This window comes from Callorhinus ursinus, unplaced genomic scaffold (assembly GCF_003265705.2).
Source record: "Callorhinus ursinus isolate GAN/ISIS: 27379988/994484 unplaced genomic scaffold, GSC_fseal_2.0 scaffold6, whole genome shotgun sequence".
In the NCBI taxonomy this organism is placed as follows: Eukaryota; Metazoa; Chordata; class Mammalia; order Carnivora; family Otariidae; genus Callorhinus; species Callorhinus ursinus.
The window spans coordinates 11,087,552-11,108,195 of NW_027397068.1; the positions used below are offsets into that span (position 1 = coordinate 11,087,552).

The following is a 20,644-nucleotide window of genomic DNA, read 5'->3' on the forward strand; positions in this document are numbered from 1 at the left end:
GAGGTTGGAGCAACTGGACGTCCATAGTTTTAGAATACCATATGCAGACATTAACCTTAAATGTAAAATAATAAAAGTTTTAGAAAAAAATCAGAAGAGAAAATTTTCAGGATCTAGGGTCAGGCAAAAAGTTCTTAGGTTTCACACCTAAAACATGATACATGAAAGGAAAACTTGATAAAACTTGATAAATCATTAAATTTAAAAAATTTTACTGTGTGAACAGCTCTGTTAAGATGAAAAGGCAACCAACAGTCTGGGAGAAAATATTTGCAAACCACATGTTTGACAAAGGACTTGTATTTAGAATGTATAAAAAACTTAAAATTCAACAGTAAAATAATGAACAATCCTATTAGAAAATGGGCACAAGACATGAAGAGACATTTCCAAATAGAATATACAGCTGGCAAATAAGCAAATGAAAAGACGTTAAATATTTTCTTGTGTGATTGCTGCGGCTAGGAGTTTCAGTATTATGCTGAATAAAAGTGGCGAGAGTGGACATCCTTGTGTTGTTCCTGATCTTAGGGGCGAAGCTCTCAGTCTTTCACCATTGAGTATGATGTTAGGTATGAGTTTGCCATGTATGGCCTTTATTATGTTATGGTTTGTTCCCTCTAAGTCTACTTTGTTGAGGGTTTTTTTTTTATCATGAATGGATGTTGTACTTTGTCAAATGGTTTTTCTGCATCTATTGAATGATCATATAGTTTTTATTCTTTCTCTTATTGATATCACGTATCTCGTTGACTGAATACAGCTCGATTTTTTTTTTAAGATTTTTATTTGTTTATTTGACAGAGAGAGACACACGAGAGAGCGAACACAAGCAGGGGGAGTGGGAGAGGGAGAAGCAGGCTTCCCACTCAGCAGGGAGCCCGATGCGGGGCTCGATCCCAGGACTCTGGCATCACGACCTGAGCCAAAGGCAGATGCTTAACAGGTGCCCCGACAGCTCGATTTTTAAAATAAGCAAAGCATTTGAATAGATGTTTCTCCAAAGAAGATGTATAAATGGTCAATAAGCACTTGATAAGATGTTTAATAGGGAAATGTCATTAGGGAAATGTCCATCAAAATCATAATGTGATGCTTCACACTCATTAGAATTGCTATTATCAAACAAAGCAAAGAGAAAATAAGTGGTTTAAGAACATGGAGAAATTAGAACACTTATGCATTGCTGGTGGGAATGTAAAATGGTGCAGCTACTCTGGAAAATGGTATGGTGGTTCCTCAAAATTTAAACACGTGATTAACATATAATTTGACAATTCCACTTCTAGATATACACCCAAAAGAAGTGAAAGCAGGGCCTTGAAGAGTTGTTTGTACACCCATGTTCATACAGCATTATTCACAGTAGCAAAAGTGGAAACAACCCACATGTCCATCAACAAGATTAAAAGGATAAACAAAATGTGTATTCATGAAATGGAATATTACTCAGCCTTAAAAAGGAATGAAATTCTGGTACATGCTACAACATGGATGAATCTTGAAGACATGCTAAGTGAAATAAGCCAGATACAAAAGGACACATTTTGTATGATTCCACCTGTATGAAGTACTTAGAATAGATAAATTCATAGAGACAGAAAATAGAATAGAGGTTAGCAGGGGATGGAGAATTACTGTTTAATGGATACAGTTTGTTGGAATAATGAAAACATTTGGAATTTATGTATTCATTTTAATTTGTTAATTTGTAAAATAATTTTTAAGTAAGCTCCATGCCCAGTGTGGAGCCCAACGCAGAGCTTGAACTCGTGACCCTGAGATCAAGACCTGAGCTGAGATCAAGAGCCAAATGCCTAACTGACTGAGCCACCCAGGTGCCCCCAAAACTTGGACTTTGGTAGTGGTTATGGTTTTACAACATTGTGACTATATGTAATGCCACTGAATTGTACACCTAAAAATGGTTAAAATGGTAAATTTTATGCTATGTATAGTTTACCACAATAAAAAAAATGAGCAACAAAGGAATCATGGAGTACTACATCAAAAACTAATGATGGGATGTGTGGTGACTAACATAACATAACTTAAAAAAAAAAAAAAAAGCAAAAACACTGCTCTAGAATTGTGGTTCTCAAAATGTGGTGCCCTGACCCGCAGCATCAGCGTTACCAGGAACTAGTTAGAAATGCAAATTCTCAGGCCCCACCCCAGACCTACAGAGTCAGAAACTGGGGGTGGGCCCCCTGTGATGATTCTGATGCCTGCTAAAGTTTGAGACTACTGCTCTAGTCTAGAGAGCAAAGGAACCCAATGGGATAAAGCAGGTTATAAGCGGGAAGGAGTTTGAATATAATAGTATATTATTATATATTAGATGTTTAATAAAAAGTACATCAGTATTGGAAAAAAAAATCAACAAATTGACCCAAGAAGAAGCAGAAAACTTAAATAGTCTAATTACCATAGAAGCGATTAGAAACATGATTAAAGATGTAAATTTAAAAAAGTACTAGGGCCAAATGGTTAGCCCTGTTCCATATTTTAACAACAGCAAAAAATTAGTTCCATTGTTATTTAAACTATTGTAAAGCATAGAACAAAATGGAAAGGTAGATTTAGTTTATGAAACCAGCACAACCTGAATACAAAAACCAGGTAAATATGAATGAGAGAGAAAGATATAGTACAAGAAGTATAGATCACACTCACTTATGAATATAGATATAAAAATTCTTAATAACATTACTTAGAAGGATATAGCATTGATCAAAAGAATAATACTGTGTGATCACATGGAGTTTGATCCAGGAATGCATGGATGATTCCATAATTCGATATACCAACAATTAAAGGAGAAAACCAAATGACTATATTACTAGTTGCTGAAAAGGCAGTGATTTTTAGTAAAAAACAGAAGATATGAGAGGACAGTTCTTATCTCTTGACCATAGCTCATCATGCATTGAACCACCATGTTTTACTCTCTCAGTGCATCAACTGATTGAAAATCTTGTCTAAGCAGCTACCTATGGAGGAATATGGGTGCCCTTAAGTGATGCTTTATCACTTAGGGACAGATATAGTACAGGAACTGATGGAATTCTTAACAGCCAATTAAGTTGCTTGAAATATTTTGGTTCTTCTTGCTGGTGGACTTTTCTAGAAGCAAGCCCAAACCTGGCAGTTATTGGATCACCTTTAAAGGAACTGTCTTCTTAAGTCATTATATTTGAATACTTGATTCCTAACAATATACATTTCAAATCATCTAGCCAAATTATTTATGATTATCAGGCCATCCCTGAAGTATGACTTAGAGAAGGATTATGAAGCTTTTTGGCATAGGAAATCGATCATTTGAAAAGGGAGGATTATTTTACGGGACAATTCCTGTACCCCTGCCCTTGTGTGATTGGACTGTTGATCCTCAGCACAGGAATTTTATATCTGCCGCCATTACATTTTGTCTTGTGAAAATCAGCCTGTTCTTCCAATCTGAGATTTTCCTGGATCCTGATTTTTGTCATCCAACGAATTTAGTCTCTCACTGCTTTTTGTCACCTGCAGTCTCATTAGGATGTGTTAAGTTACTCATCCAAGTAGATAGGTAGACAAAATACTTTTCCAACAAGGAAAGAAAGCTCTGAGGGCTATTTATTTATTTATTTTAGAGTGGAAGAAGGGCAGATGGAGAGAGAGAATCTTTAGCAGGCTCCACGCTGGGTGTGGGGCTCAGTCTCACTACCCTGAGATCATAACCTGAGCCAAAATCAAGAGTCGGACAGTTAAGCAACTAAGCCACCCAGGTACCCCTCTGAAGGCTTTTTAAACTATCAGCTTTTTTTTTTTAAATAAAGTTTTATTGTCTCAGTCTCCTTTGATCCGTGGCACTTTTTCTTTGCCCATTTTCTTCTGAAGGCCTTCATAACTTTGTTTTCCTTGAATCATAAGAAGGACTGAATTTTTCAACCCAAATCTATACTATTCCATCCAGTTGAGATTTGGGGAATACAGTGTCTGAGAAGAGGATTCTGGGGGCATCTAAGAAAGATGGTGGGTGTTTTCTTTTTTTTGAGATTCTATTTATTTCTTTGAGAAAGAGCCAACGAGAGAGCACGAGCAAGAGTCAGAGGCAGAAGCAGGCTCCCAGCTGATCAGGGAGCCTGACACGGGGCTCGATCCCAGGGCCACAAGATCATGACCTGAGCTGAAGGCAGATGCTTAACTGACTGAGCCACCCAGGCGCCCCTGGTGGGGGTTTTCTACCATTTAAAATCTAAATGAGGGTCCAAGTGGCCAGAATTCTACTCTGTGTAGTTCTGCCAGAAGTTAGATTTGTCCTCTTGCAAAGTCATAAAACCTCTGTTAGCCTTACTATACTCATCCAAGTTAAACTCTCAAAGACCCTTATCAATCTGAACATTCTGTTGTTCCTAAAATATGTCACTCTTATTTTCCCAGCATTGCATCTTTCTTGCCTCCTACTTCTCTCTTTCCTTGCTTCTTTCTTTAACACCACAGATAACATAGACAGCCGTTTTCGTGCCTCAGTAAAGATTGCATGACCCTGATCTACTTCATGATCTCAGGAAGAAAGGAAGCATTGCCATTTTGAAGTTATTACATTAATCTAACCTAAATTTTTTCCCCGTAAACTGTTTCCCTTCAAGTGGGTAACATCTGTGCAACTGCCCACCTTGTAACAACCTCCAGTTAAGACAGTTTAATTGTTTTATTTCTTTGAGCTACTGAGTCCTGGTTCTTTCAACCTTGCCTCTCCTCTCTTCAGTTTCTAGCCTTTTTATTACTTTGGGTTATGCCCCAGGTCTCTGTATGACTTTGGTCATAGAGTGGGTAAGCACAGCACCCTTTCTTCTCACTTTTTTTGTTGAGATACAATTGACATATAACATTATATTAGTTACAGGTAAACAATGTAATGATTCGATATTTGTATATATTGCCTTCTCACTCATCTCCCTCATCCAGGCCTGCTCTGTTAGACCGAGCAGTTGACGGAGGGTCAGGGCTCATCATTCATGGGGCACGTATTGTCAGTCTGAAAAGCCTGCTCTCTTTACTATGGAAGATCCAGGATACCTAAGCACGATCAAAGAGCCAGGACCCAACCTCTGGATCCTGGCTAGAGTAATGAGTGACCAGAGTCATGGCCCCATGGAGTCTGTAGAAAAGGAGTCTTTCCAGGCTTCTGTCCCTTGTGGTTCTCAAATGGTCCCTGGTCCCCCTCCCTGGGGCTCAGCCCTTCCTTAGGAGGTCTCTCCAATAAACACTCCCCTCTGCGTGGGATTGTCTGCCTGGGAGAAGGGTTAAGCACCTGCTGGGAACAAAACACCTCCACTTCCTTTCAAGGTGTATTTTAAGCTCATTACCTTTGGCTGGTCTCGGAGTCATCCCCTTTGGTAGGAGATCTTTATCTGAACAGGAATCCTCCTGGAATGCTCCCTGACAGAGCCCAGCCCCTCCAGCTGGGAGTTGGCCTCTTCAGAAGGAGCAGCTTCATTCTGCCAGCTCTTCATGGTCACCTGTGAGTGTAATTTACAGGTCGCCTGCCGGAACAGGACTCTCTCTGCTGTCCCCATGCAGCAGTTCTGCTGGAAGTTGGGACCCATGGGGCTGACCTGCCAGAACAAAGTAGCACCCTAGAGCAGAGCCCCAGAGTCGTTGACACTGGGGCCCTTTTTTGTGGGTATTGCCTGGCAACATCTCAAGGCCCTTTGCTCTTTAGTTCCCCGGAAGTGGACGGGCACTGAGTCCCTGTCTCACCCTGGTTAGATCAAGGAAAATGTGCGTTCCCTGCAGGGTCCTGTGACTTCTCATTCCTACTGGTCTCAGCTGGCCTCTTCTGATACCAGGGCAGATCGGAGCAACTGACACATTTAAAGCGTCCAAGGCAGGGGTTTATAACCTCTGGCTACACATTAGAATCACCTAGAACTTAAAAAAACACAGTCCTTTGGGGGTAAATTTTAGGTTTGTTTTTATTTTAAGATTTCAAGTAATTCTAATGTGCAAACAGCTTGAAAACCAGTGGTTTACATCAGTGGCTCTCAAAATGTCATCCCCTACTAGCAGCATCTGCCCCTCCTGGGAACTTGTTAGAAATGCAAATTCTTCATCTCCACCCCAGACCTACTGAACCAGAAACTCTGGAAGGGAGGCCCAGATATCTGTCTTTTAATAAGCCATCCAAGAGATTCTGCTGCCTAATAAAGTTTGAGAACCACTCGTTTAAGGTATAATATATAAAAAGCAAGATAGTTATATGTGATCTATTGATATAACTATGCAAAAGCATCAGTAGAAAAGATGCACTGAAAAAGACTGGATAAAAATGATAATAGTTGTGGGGCACCTGGGTGGCTCAGTCAGTTAAGCATCCAGCTCTTGGTTTTGGCTCAGGTCATGATCTCAGGCTCATGAGATTGCACCCTCCGTTGGGCTCCCTGCTCAATGTGGAGCATGCTTGGGATTCTTTCCCTCTTCCTCTCTGTCCCGCTGCCCCTCCCCTCCCCTCCCCGCTTGAGAGCTCTCTCTCTCTCTCTCTCTCTCATAAATAAAATAAATGATAATAGTTTTGTTGGGTGGTAGAATTACAGATTTTTTATTTTCCAGATTTTTAGTAATGTCATTATATTGCTCACATACTCTTTTAAGAAGCAGGAACTCTGGGCGGTGGTGGTGCAGTATTTTAGTGTTTTATCCTGACAGGTGGGGTTGAGAGCATCACGAAGAATGTAGCTAGAGGAATGACTCCTGCTTGGACAGGCCCGACACGGCAGGCTCCACCTGAGGGCCTATAGCTTCCCTGGAGAGGATTATCCTGGCCCCTCTTTATCTCGTCCTGTAGTTCTCAGCCTGGGTCACTCATTAGAATCACTCAGGGAGGGTATATAACCACAGATGCCTGGGCCCCACAACAGAGAGTGGAGTCAGAAACTCTGGTGAAGGGGCTCAAGCGTCAATATAGGTGGACGGACAAACAGACCAACCTGCCCGAGGGATTCGATGTATGGTGAGAATAGACAACCTCTGTCCTTGTCCTTGAGATTCTAAGGAAACCAGGTCATTTCCATAGGTCATCATCTGGGAGTCTTGGGAGCTTCCTAACAGTGAGCGATGAAACGCCTCTGCCAGGAGAGAGCCCCCCACCACCGCCAGAAAGGGGGCAGCAGGTAGAATGGTGGGTCAGAACGTGGGGGCCAGAATCAGTTGGCTTAGGGGTGAATCCAGGCTCAAATTACCTGCTTTATGACACAGAAAAAGTGACAGAGTCCCTCCATGCCTCAGTTTTGTCATCTGTAAAATGGAAATTCCTCATCTTAAAAATAGTGCCTACCTCATAGGGTTGTGGGGAGGATTGAATGAGCTAATACATGTAAAATTCTTAAGATATCACATAGTAAGTATCCCATAAATGTTAGCTGCGGCTGTTTCTTCCTCTTGTCCTTATTATTAGTGGTCTCCTGAGCCCTCCAGAGCCAGGGTTGAGTTGAGTTAACTTGAACTAGTCATTGAACTGGGGGAGGTCCCAGGACAAACGGATGCTTCAAAAATTTCTTCCTCTTATCATTCATAGTTCACAGTCTTTTCTCCTTTTCCCATTTCTTTCATTGGCCAGTCCTACAGGCAGGAAGATGAGAGCAGTTGCACTCTGGAGTCTTAAGTCATTCAGAGACTCCTCTTAGGGTCAGTTATTATTTGCCGCCTCACACGTAGGGATTGCAGCCTTCTCCATGTCACTGTTGCACCTGCTTCAATACTTATGCAGCTCCTAGAGGTATACACTTCCTCCGAGGGGCTGGGACATCCCCAAATCTGGAGTCTGCAGCGACCCCTAGACTCTCCATTTCTCTGAGGTCAAGCCTGGAATTGGAATTTGCTCCTGTGTCCCTGGTAGCCTCAGTCCGCCTATGGTTGAGGAACACTGGCACCTCTTTGACATAGCCCCATTCCACCCCAGAGTCAACTTGGCTTCATCATTCGTGGAAGGCACAGTCCTGCCCTCAGGCGGATTATGGCCCAGTTGGAAGGAAAAGCCAGGGCCCAGGGTGACACTCAAAACAGAATGTGGTGGTTTCCTAAGAGGAAGCTCAGGTGCTGTGGGAACGGAGAAGACAAGCCAGGGAATGCTTCTTGGGGAATCAGAGAAGGCATAGTTTGGAGAAGGGCATTCCCTGGAAGAATGCCATCCAGCAGAGATGCAGAAACTGGAAACCATGGGCTATATTTCAAAATGGAAGTGGACAAGTGGATCAAAACTGGCTGGCAGGAGGGGCGCCTGGGTGACTCAGTCAGTTATGTGTCCAACTCTTGATTTCAGCTCAGGTCATGAACTCAAGGTCATGAGATCGAGCTCTATGTCAGGCTCCGTGCTGAGCGTGGAGCTGAGTATGGAGCGTGCTTAAGATTCTCTTTCTCCCTCTGCCCACCCCCCCTTAAAAAAAAAAGGGCTGGCCAGTAGGAACCTTGGCCCTTCAGCTGGAGCCCATTTGGCTATCCAAGTGATCTGATTTCCAACCCTTCACCCAGGTCTGTTTGCCATTGAAAATATCCCACTGGTCTGTGCTAAGGCAAAGGAGCAGGGGTGTCAAAGAAGAGAGGGAACAGTTGGGGTATCTTCAGGGGTGAGGGCTGAGGACAGCTGGAGGGAAGGAAAACCCATCTTAGATGGTGGATATTACCTCATTTATCTTATTTCAAGTTTTTATGGGGTGGATAGTGGCGGCTATTCCTCTTTTATAGGTGAGAAAATGGGCTTAGGAGAGTGTTGTGCACAAAGTCACACCGTTGTTATTAGTCAGAGCCAGGATTTGAACTGGGCTTGTCAGGAGCCGGTGCCTCCAGCCTGCCCTTTCGCCACAGAGGGGATTTTCTGCTGACTTTGGATTGGGAAGGTGCCTCTAGTCCAGGCCCATCTTGTCAGTAATTTATAGATTCTAAAGCGCCCTCCCGGGTGTGACCTCGTTTGAACCACAGCAGCATTTCCTTCTGCCTTCTGATTATTTGTGTTCTTTTGGGCAAACCCTTTTGCCTCCTTGGGTGTCCACGTCCAACCAGGCGTATCTGGTTGCTGAGGAGGATGTTCCTCGGGCTCCCCTGACCTGACACCTGGAGACTCCTTGTCCTTTGTCCTCCTTCCAGGCTCTCTCCAGGGACTTCTCCCCATCAGGGTTTATATTTTCCAGTTGCTCAGAAGCACTTGGGTCCCACCATCCTGTCAGCCTTCCTAAAAGCACACGCATCTGTCTCCTCACAAACATGACGAACTTCCGTGTTTTATAATGCCTTAGAACCTTGGTGAAGGTGATTGTCTGATGTCCTCAACAAGGACACGTGATGACAGATGGAGCCTGGGACCAGGCCCAGGGAGCGGAACCCGCTTGTTGGCTCCATCTGATCGGCTGTGGACCTTTCACTGAAAGAATGAAGGTTAAGCAGTGTGCACTGAGACAGTTGCTAGCCAAGGAAGGTCACTCCATCTTCTCTTAGACATTACCTTTTTAGGAAGACTTTTTATAGCCCACTTTCTTGGGAGTAACTTTTTTCTTAATTAAGAATTCTAATTTTAAAGTGAGCTCTGACCTCTTTCTTTACGGAATCATTCTAGTGCTTTGATTGCATTTCATGGGTAGAAATTAAGATCCTTTATTGTCTGCTATCTCTGTTTTCCTCCAAGGCTAGGTACCCATGGCAAACTGACACTTTATGGAGATCATAAATGGGTGTATCCTGCTAGAATATCAATAAAGCTCTTTGGAAAGTTTTATTGAGGTGCTAGAAGGACGTAAGAGACTATTATCCCCTTAATAAGAGACCCATATGAGATGCAGAGGGTGTGTTTCAACATGGCTGGGAGCCATGGCTAAATGATTTTTGAAGCCGGAGGGAGAACATTTCTTCACAGTGAACTTGAGTGAGAAAGCAAAGGGAACATAATGTCTCCTTTAGAATTTGAGGAATTTGGAGTTTGGCAAGGTCAGTTCTCTGGATAGTTGATTTATACCGAAGAGAGTAATTCTGGGTGTTACTCCCGTGTCATAACCTCAGGAGGCTGTGTATTAGTTAGGGCTGTTGAAGGATGGTCAATAGAGCTGTGATCCAACAATAGGGCTACGAAGTCCCCCTCAGATGCACAGGGACATGTGCAACAAATGTGTTCTGCAAACCACTGAAAAGAACCTGGATGCCCATCAGTAGAGAATGTGTGAATAATGAATACATGAACCAAAACTACATGTGACAATATGAAAAAAAATCTATAAAAAATATAACATTGGACAAAAAAATTGCCAAGTGATAAAAAGTTTAATACTATTTATATAAGGCTCTAAAGTAAGCAAAACAATGTTTAGTTATTATTTATAGCAATAAATGGATAGTAAAGTATAATTAATGGCAAAAGAATGAAGAATACCAAATTTAAGAATGGTTATCTCTGGAGCTGGAGGGAAATGAAATCTGGGAGGGGTTCACAAGGAACATCTATGGTGTTTTAAAGTGATTGGTGGGTATGTACATTTAAAATATTATTCATATTTTTGAATGGCTGAAATATGTTGTAATTTTAAAATTTGTTTTAAAAAAGGGAGAACCAAAATAAATAAATAAAAAATAAGTAAGTAAAAAAGGGAGAACCTATTCAAAGCTGTTTGACCAGTAGTTTCAATTTTTAATGATTACTAACCAGATTTTTCTGAGCTGATTAGCTTGACCTCTTACTGTTCTCCTATCTTTTGCCCTATCCCAATTCATTGTGACCATTCCATCATGCTTGAGTATTAGCACCAGGGGGAAAATAAGAGAAAACATGAAACCCCTCATATTCCTACTTGTTTGTGGAGTGGGGAGTAGAAATTATGTACTGAAGGAAATCTTCACATTTTTAGCATATTTTATTCATTTATCACAATGCCAATAACAAAGGTTAACTGAGACAAACTTGAATTCTGAGTAAATATATAAGAATCTCCTGCCTAACTGAAGGGGAAGGGGGCTTCCACTATGTAAACCTTGCTCCAGGCCCCCACCCCCTCCAGAGCAGTGGTTATTTTTTTTTTAAGATTTATTTATTTAAAGATTTATTTTTTTTTTAAGATTTATTTATTTATTTGTTTAGAGAGAGAGTGTGTGTGTGCATGAGCAGGGAAGGGGCAGAGGGAAAGGGAGAGAATCTCAAACAGACTCGATGCTGAGCACAGAGCCTGACGTGGGCCTAATCCCATGACCCTGAGATCATGATCTGAGCTGACACCAAGAGTCAGGAGCTCAACTGACAGCCACCCAGGTGCCCCCAGAGTAGTGGTTTTGATGTCCTATTCTGAAATAAGTGTTTGCTTTGCATTAACAGCATGGCCGGACCCCCCTTCATCTTGCTGCCAATAAGGGTCATCTTTCTGTGGTCCAGATCTTGCTGAAGGCTGGCTGTGACCTTGATGTCCAGGATGATGTGAGTAGAAGCCACATTCTATTGGGATGGGTTGTTAGGGGAGCTTGTCTGCCTAGAAATCTAGAGTATAGTGTATAGCCTGCTATAATGTGGGAAGGTAGAAGATGCACTCCCAGCACTTTTTAGCTTCATCTTGGTCCCCATGGTGGGAAGAACTTCCTCTTGAAGACCTGGGATCCATTCTAGGTACCAAGCTAGAGTTTGCAAGGGTGGGGTGGTTTTCCCATCATGGTTCATGTCCTATCTAGTATCATCCAAGTGTAGAGCCTCAAAGGGTATTTTGCCTATGTCCTGTCTCAGTGTGAAGGAGCACATGACATACACATACACCCAAGTGTGGGCAAGGCCTGTTGGAAATCTGTCATTGACCAAGCTTACCATTAGACAAAAAATAGGGCTGAAAAACTTAATTTTTTCCTCTTCTCACCTTGATTTCTCTTAGTGTACATTTAGTTAAAGGGGACCTGTCCAAAAGAAAAAACTGATATCATAGAATCCAAGAAAAAGGAAGTCTTGAAAGAATTCCCTCTGGTGCTATGCCTTTATTAAGACTCAGTCTCTGAGTCTCTTCATTCAGATTATCTAGAGAAAGACTGATTGGCTCCTTCTTTGGAGTCAAGTATCCATTTCTGAGTCAATCAACAGTGGCTGGGATGATGTCATGTAGCGCACAGGGTTGTCTTGGGTCTTTGGGGAAATAAATTCTCTAAGAGGAGGATATAGATAAGATTATGTAAATTGTCCTCCAATTAGTTATTAGGAAAAAGTCCTATGATAATGGGATTGGAAGCTATTTTCAGAAACTGTTTCTAATTTCAACTCTAATTTGTGTGGTAGGACTCTAAGAAATAAGAAATTTTGTGAGGAACACAAAATCTTGTAGAATTTGCACTTAACCATAATCTCTTCCTGACTCTCCTTGAATAACTGTGGTTACAGAGTGTTAATCAAATTTCAGACCCTCAGGTGTGCTAGGGTATAGGTTACCAAAGTGCTTCTAATTTTCTTTAGTCGTCTGTGTAATGTTCTAAAACTTGGCAGACACACAAGTGAGATGGACAGCATTTGTAAAGAAATAGCTAAATGTCATTGCTTTATGTACAGGCAGAAGGCTGTCCAGTATCATTCATAAATCTCTGGTTATATTTGGAACCTGTTGGGTCATCAAAAATGTTACTTTCAAAAGATACTGGTTTAGCTTTTAGCTATTGATTTCTACCTTTGGTCATATTTTTTTCCCCACACTCTAAACTATCATAACATTCCTGATTATATATCATCTCCTTAGACGACAGGAATGAACATACAAGGAGAGAGAGAAGAGATTCTGACCACAGAAAAGGCAGAGCATTGAGTTTCTCGTACAGACATGTTGGGATGCATCTGGTCTTCTCTTTGCCTAATTAGAGTCCTCACTGGCCATTCTGGCAAGGCTACCATGCCAGGCATGTTAACGCATTCCTACCCAACTCCTGCCTCCGGTTTTGAGCTCCGAGAATCACTGTGTTCTCATACAGCAAAAGCCATGCTAACTTCCTAGAAGTTTGTATCAGGCAAGGTAAGAAGTAAAATAGGAGTTTTCACAAGGTAGCCAAGGGGAGACATGTCAGCTGAAGGAAATTCAGCGCTACTTTCAGACAGGAACACCTTCATTTCATTTATTGGAATAATGTATTTTCTTGCATCTTTTCCCTGCCCTAATCAGACAGTGTGTACATTGCTTCTCCCTGATAGCTTAAATCAAGACAAAAACAAAACAAAAACACAGCAACAAAACAGTGTAAAAATGGTTGAGAAAGGAGAAGGTAGAATTGATCTTCACTAGTTCTGAAGCAATGCATTTGCCAGAATATTGTTCATGTCTCTCTTCTACATATTTATTGTGCCTGTTGGTGATCAGCTTTGAAATTTATGCAAGAATTCAAAGAAGAAAACTATGGGTGTTTTTTTTTAAAGAAGCTGGGACGTTAATTATTGGAAAAAAATCAGTTCAGAAGTTACCTGTCTTGGATGATGGGTAGAAATAGAGAATGTTAATGTTGTGAAGAATTTACTCCTAACTTCATATTCTACAGATACATACCTTATGTCATGGTAAGGACTGAGAATTAGTTGAAGAATGACCTCCAGTGGCCTGGAATGGGATTATTATGAATTTCAGCCTGTGGAAACCAGTTCTTTAGAATATGCAACTCCAAGAGAAAATTCCCGCTTGCTTCCGGCCAATCCTGTCAACTCACATTGGACCTCTGATGCCATCTCTGATTGGTCCATGAGCAACCACACAGCCCCCACCTCAGAAATAGTCCAGGACCCCGTGGCCATGATAAAAGCCACGAAGGAAGAAAAAACTAAGAAAAACCAGAGAAGAAAGGCTAGCAAGAACCCTAGAAGATCAGAGAGAGAAAAAGAGGTCAGCAACTTGCTTTGCACACCTGCGCCATTCTGGGCTTCCTTACAACATATCTGTCTGTGCCACCTGGGAGAGATTCCTCCTAAAGAGGGACGTGTTCCGCCTTAGTGGGACTCGGGTTTCTTCCATGAGCTTAGCTTCGGCATCTGCGTGCATTGTGCCCACCCTTTCTCACCATGTAGGAGAGAACACTAAAAGTATTTCGCAACAAAGATGGAGACCTCAGAGGTTCCAAACTCCTTAGATTCCATACGTGAGAAACACTGAAGTCAGAAAAATTGAGAGATTGGCAGTTCATGCACTTTGCAAACAGGTCAGCATGTTCCAAACCAAAGTGCCAAACTGCAAGGTGGCTGGCTCTCCGCGTTTCCAGCTGCAGTGTTTTTCCTTTTGCATCTTTGTAGTTAATCATTCCACAAATATTTCTTGGGTGCCTGTAGTGGCCATGGCATTGTACTAAAGCACTCAGCTAGGGGATGCCATCAAGAGGCAGCTGATCTTTTTTAAGGCCTGCCAGACTGAGGTTCATTGATTTCACGGGGTGGAAACAGCTTGGAGTTAAGTGCAAAGAGCCTTGACAGTTTGAATTTGGGCCTAACCACACTACCCCGAATTAGCTGGTTATCCTCGGCTAGACACTGAACAGCACTGAGCCTTCGTTGTTGTTGTTTTTTTTTTAATCAATAAAATGAGAATTAGATGCCACTTAGAGTATAGCAGAGGGTCAATATTTACTGAACAAACAACTATCGAATGCTGTTAAGAGTGTCATACCTTTTGCAGCATTCTTTTTTCAAAGTTTCAGAATTTCATGGTGTATTTAGATAATATAGAAATAAGGATTATGTCAAAGTTGCTGCCGGGGTCTGCTAATAAGTATGTATTGAGGACACGTTTTGTTGTTTTCTATGTCCTATTTCAAAGAGGAAATGTTTCGGGGCACCTGGGTGGCTCAGTTGGTTGGGTGTCTGCCTTCAGCTCAGGTCATGATCCCAGGGTCCTGGGATTGAGCCCCACGTTAGGCTCCCTGCTCAGCGGGGAGCCTGCACCTCCCTCTCCCTCTGCCTGCCTCTCCCTCTCCCTCTGCCTGCCTCTCTGCCTACTTGTGCTCTCTCTCTCTGTTAAATAAATAAATAAAATATTAAAAGAAAAAAAAGAGGAAATGTTTCCAAGGTACATTTTATAGGAGGAAAGTTGATTCCCAGGTAACTGGCCCTGTTTTAGTTGAGGGTCTCGGGTGCTCGATTGGGTTGTGTTCTGGGGAAGAGTAGCCCTGAGATAGATAGCCCAGGCTGGCCCTTTGCTTATATGTTTCATGTCTCTTTGTGTGGCCTTCGACTCTCATCTTGGTAACTTTGGAGTGGCTGGTGTTTATAAGCCAGAGAAATTGTCTTCCTCAGTCCTCCAGAACTGTCCCATTCAGTGTTTGCAAAGCTAATGGCACGGCTCAAGGACAGCCACTTGCAGTGGGGAAAGGCTGATGTTGGCCTTCTCAGCAGTGTTTATCTGATGAGGCCAGGACCCGGGCTCGGAGTGAGGCCTCTGAGGGCAGTGAAGATGGAGGGGAAGTGGTGGTCTGGAGACAGGCAGTGCCTCTAAAAGTCTCTGCAAGAGACACCTGTCCCAGTGGCTTAGGACAGTCTGTGTTCTCACTGTAGTCTCACCAAGTTGTTAGATCTCCTTGAGTCTTGTTAATCCGTCTGGAAATTTACTTTTAAAGGCTAAACCAAAAGTTAGATTTAGCTTCTTTCGTTGAACTAGAGTTTCACAAAGGAAAAGACCTCTGTAGGGAAGCAAAAACAGATGATTCATGCCGAGAGCAAGTAATAAATAATAGTGATGTTCTGGCTCCAAAGCTGCTTGAACTCGTGATTTAGGAGTAGCTTGTGAAACATGATAAAACACTTGACCTGCAACATGGCTTAGGCTAGACTGTGCTCTACCCAGCAAGGCCCCTCGTGCAAAGACTCAGAAGAGTGACCAACATGACCCATGAGTTCCGGGCTTTGTGCACAACACAGATGCACAACACAGATCGAATGGTTAAGTTCCGTTCTGTGTCAAGGTTGTTATCATCAGTCCAAGGAGTGCTGATCTGAGTGCTGGCAGTCTGTGGGAATTAAAGCCCCATCAGTATTTACCCCTAGAGAATGAGCTGCAGTCTCCCCTTCTTGCCGAGACCAGAGCGCCATCTTTCACATCAGGTCATAAATTGCACTTCAGGCCCATTTTGGGAAAACCTGTCACCATTCTGAGGGGGAAATGGCAATCGTGGGAATTCTTATTGAAATTTTTAAAAGTTAAGACTTGGGCAGTTTCTCAAAGGATGACTTGTTTGGGCATAGTGTATGTCATCTGGAAACACTTCCTAGGATGTTTGAGATGAATGTGTAATGGCTTGACGTGCCTCCTGCACCCCCCATCCAGTGGCCACGTTCCTCTTGTGACTGCAGACGCGCAGAAAGGGTTCTCTTTGAGTAAGGGGTCTCTGGGAAGGTGGACAAGAAGAAAACCCAGTCTAAACCTAATGTCTAATGGGAATAATGGCTTATGATGCCAATGGGGAGGGTTCATGATAGAAATGCTGTGGGCAGTGAATCAGTTATAATACTGGAGCTGGATGTGCTGACCCATCACTGTGGAAATCCCTTACATTCTACGCATGAACAGTGAGAAAAGATTCTGAGACGTGGACAATCCCATTATTGGTATATTGTTACAGCTTAGACTTTTAATAAATAGCAGTTTTTCCTGTGGCTATTTGTTAAATATAAAAAGTAGGAAACTATTTAAAAGTATAAGGAAGAAAATAAAAATCACTTCCCCTCATGGACTTTTAAAGGGAGTTTTTTAGCTTTAAGAAAGTGAATTTGAGTTTTAAATAGCATTAAGTGTTTTATTGTGATAAAATGCATATAACATAAAATTTACCATTTTAACCATTTTTAACTGTACAGTTTAGTGGCATTAAGTACATTTGCATTGCTGAACAACCATTATGACCATCCATCTCCAGAATTTCTGTTTGGATTAAGTGATTTTAACGTGCATTGTTGTTTGTTCTAGATTCCAGGGTGTTTAGTAAGTAGAATCAGTACTTCATTAAGGCGATTCATAAGTAGCAGTGTATCCCCCTTAAAAAAATCTCCATATTTTTTGTCTTATAATAGTCTCTCTTTCCTCTCTTGGGCTAAAGATGAGGGATGCCCCAGGGTGTGTCCTTTGCCCCTCTGGTGCTCCACCAGAACATTTTTAGGCAGAACTCTTACCAACCAAATCATAGAACCCAAGAAGGGAAGGGACAGAACTTAGGGAGCATCCACCTCTCCTTTACAGGTAAAGAAACTGAGGCCCAATAAAATGACAGGTGTCTCCCAAAACTGTGCAAGATTCATATCTCCTGTCCCCCTTGCCCTGCACCTCTCCCTTCCTACCAGAAGTTTTCCACACTGTTCACCTATCTCCCCATTTCAGTTTGGACCCCAGGCTAGACTTAATTTGTTTCGACTTGATTTCCTGAGTACATGTCAGAGATGAGATGTGCTCTTAGAAACTTCAGAACTCTCTCTTATCTTGACCATCTTACTTTCTCTCAATTGCAGCTAGGGGAAAGAGTCAAGTTCCCTTTGGTGCCCTGATGGAGAAGGAGAAGATCAGCAATCCCCAGCATCTGATCATAAAGAAAATGCAGTATAAATCAGTGAGGATGCTGTCATGAAATATCAGAATAGGCTTCGTAGACTTATGCAGTGATAGTCCCTGGAGTCTTCAGATGACATGGCATAAATCTCTACATTGCCCTCAGCCCATATAAGTCAATCAACAAATACGCACCTGTCATCAGATCGTTGAGTGTTGCTAGCTGACTTAGCCAGATAGCGATTCCTCTGAAAGAGAGCAGGCAACTAGAGGACTCAGGAGGGAGTAAAGATCGATGGTTTAACTGCATAGCACACACAGTCTAGCTCTCAGACCCACTTTGCAGATGTGACAGTCATAATCTCTGAACACTGCCATTCCTTGAGGCGGCAGGTAAGTGCCTGACCCTCATTCTGATGTCAGCTCTGAAGTCATTCTGTGGTCCGTCTAAGGTTCCTACTGAGTTTGGGAACAAAAGAGCTCTGCCTGGCATGGTGGCCGGTCTGCTCCGATTGAGGACAGGAGATGTCCCTGTGTCCGAATAGCGCAGAGTGGTGCAGGGCAGGGCTGGGAGAGCTGACTGATGTTCCTGCCAACATGTCACTCTGCAGGGGGATCAGACCGCCTTGCACCGGGCCACAGTGGTGGGGAACACGGATGTCATCGCGGCGCTCATCCAGGAGGGCTGTGCTCTGGACCGCCAAGACAAGGTGACGTGGGACATGTCCGCCTGAGGACCCTGCTTCGGGAGCTTGTGACTGTTCAATGTTATCATTCCTGAGTCCTATCACTCATGCTTTAACAGGATAAAATCAGCCCAACTTTCTTTTGAAACAGTATCTAATATCCCAACAAATTGTATTTTTTTAAATCCTTCCTCCTGTTCTGTGGCAGCAGTGGGCAACCACATAAATATAAATGGTAAAGAAAAAAATTCTAGAAATAATGACCTGTGGAGGCCTGGATGGGGGAAAGGATGTGCCCTGGACTCAAATTAACTTGCTCACTTGACTTAAAAAAAAAAATAGAATTTGAAATATATTGGGAGGAAAAAAATGAGCAAAATCAACTCTTTAAGAAATCCCAATGATATATTTTATATTAATCGTTGCTTTTAAATCGTTAATCTTAAAACAGGGAACTTTGTAATTAAGTGCAGTTCGGTCTCTGTTTACTTTTGTAGACAACTTTTTAACTCGTGTCCCATATATACAGAAAAATGTGCAAATTATAAGCATGCAGTTCAGTGAGTTTTCACTAACTGAGCACATCTTTGTGAGCCCCCAGATCAAGAAGCAGATCATTAGCAGCATGCCAGAAGCCCCTTCACAAGCATCCCCATCCAGTCACTTTTCCTTCTGCTTCCTGCTGTGTGCAGTCAGTCCCCCAGGCCAGCCCACACATGGCCACTACTGTTCCCAGCACCACCCCATTCCCTGGCCTTTCAGACCCTACCTAGCCTCCTCCTTATGGGTGTTGGTGCCATTCAGCCAGTCTCGTGGTATGGACGACGAAGAGCCAAAGCCAGTGCCTGGATGTGCACGGACAGCGCACCTGCCCTGCCCCCAGCCCTGCTCCACGCTCTGACCCGGAACAGCACACGCGCGGTCTCTCCACCTCTCCTCTGCATGCTTCTCCCTCCCTATAACCCCAGCCCTCAGCCCTACCGCACTCACTTCACTGCACTTCATATTTCTATCGTAGGAGGTTAAGCAAATACCAGCTGTGTGTGTTAATTGGTTGGTTTTTATTTAAAAAGCCAAATATTGAGGACACTTGTTTATCTTCTTTACAAGTCACTGTTGTCTCAATGTCTGTTTATTTGTTTTGGTCCCTGAGACTTTGGATTAAACTGGGTGAGATTAAATTTGGGGGAAGAAAAAGAGAGGAGGAATCTGCCTATCCAGCCCTTAGGCCCGGCAGCTTATGAAGCTGGACTCTTCATTTGCCGGATCTTTGCAGGATTCTCTCTGGGGCCAGGAGCAGAGCAGAGGAGACCCCAGGGGTGATGGAGGTGGGAAGGAATGAACATCATGTCGATGTTGTTTTCTGTTAAATGTGACTGTGGATGAGCCTTTCTCAACTGGGGTTCCCGGAGAGATTTAAGCACTAATGCCTTAAGGCATCTATTGTACATCATAAATCTAAAATGGTACTTGCTGGGGTGCCTGGGTGGCTCAGTCGTTTAAGCATCCAACATGATTTCAGCTCAGGTCATGATCTCGGGGTAATGGATCAAGCCCCGAGTTGGGCTCCATGCTGGGGGTGGAGCTTGCTTAAAATTCTCTCTCCCCCTCTTCCTCTGTCCCTCCCCGCTAAAAATTGTAAAAAAATAAAATAAAATAAAATAAAATGGTACTTGTTATGTACCATTTCTGGGAGAATGGAGAAACTAGCCACTGAAATCATTTTCTGGGCTCTGTGGTTCCTATGAGAAGCCCCATTTGAGAAAGGACCTGTGATGCGTACCCTAGAAATACACTGTGATGTATCGATTCTAATGAGATGAATTAGGTCTTGGGTAATGTGCTTTCTGTCTCCGTATGTGTTCCTCAGGACGGGAATACGGCCCTACACGAAGCATCCTGGCATGGTTTTAGCCAGTCAGCCAAACTGCTCGTTAAAGCAGGAGCCAATGTGCTTGCCAAAAACAAGGTGAGGCCCAACAGGTGCTAGAACTCCCCGTTCACAGGTGGGGATGGCTGCAGGCTGTTGTCCCTGTGTGAGCCTCCTTACTGAGCGAAGCGAGAGCTCGGGGGACCAGGGGAAATGAAACATAATCTCCATGGTGAGCAAGAGAACCTACTAGAGTGGCTTTGACTTCCTCTGAATTCTCCGGGCTCTCACCGCTTTCCCATTGGTTTATCCAGGTGTGGTTTGGCAAGCAGCCCTGTCCTCCTGCAGATGGGGAGAAGCCAGCAACACCTCTTTTCCCGCATTTTCCTGTCTCCCCTCCAGTCACTCATCATGTCTCATCCCCTTCCTTCTGTGCTCATTATTAATGAATGCATCTCTGGATTACTGCAGAAACCTCACAGCAGATTGGCCAGCTTGCTTAGTCCCTTCTTCATCCTGCTCCTTCTCTGCTCAGAAACCTTCCAGGAAAGCTCCCCAGCCTGATGCTGTCTTAGGCCTCCCTGGAGTGGCCTCAGTCTATG

General features: G+C 43.0%; 1 protein-coding gene across 17 annotated transcripts in view; it reads left to right on the forward strand.

Annotated features, from left to right (window-relative positions):
* Positions 1-20,644, forward strand: part of ANKRD6 (ankyrin repeat domain 6) — a 181,573-nt gene that overhangs the window by 134,155 nt on the left and 26,774 nt on the right. For 9 of the 17 annotated variants that reach the window (XM_073893611.1, XM_073893619.1, XM_073893618.1 and 6 more), the window contains exons 1-4: positions 11,336-11,434; positions 13,510-13,847; positions 18,098-18,196; positions 20,043-20,141. In XM_073893611.1, coding sequence (XP_073749712.1) covers positions 13,554-13,847; positions 18,098-18,196; positions 20,043-20,141 — 492 coding nt within the window. In that variant the 5' untranslated portion in view covers positions 11,336-11,434; positions 13,510-13,553. Of the gene's footprint in view, positions 1-11,335; positions 11,435-13,509; positions 13,848-18,097; positions 18,197-20,042; positions 20,142-20,644 lie in introns of those variants that run through there. The other 8 variants (XM_025862583.2, XM_025862595.2, XM_073893614.1 and 5 more) reach the window with 4 other exon arrangements.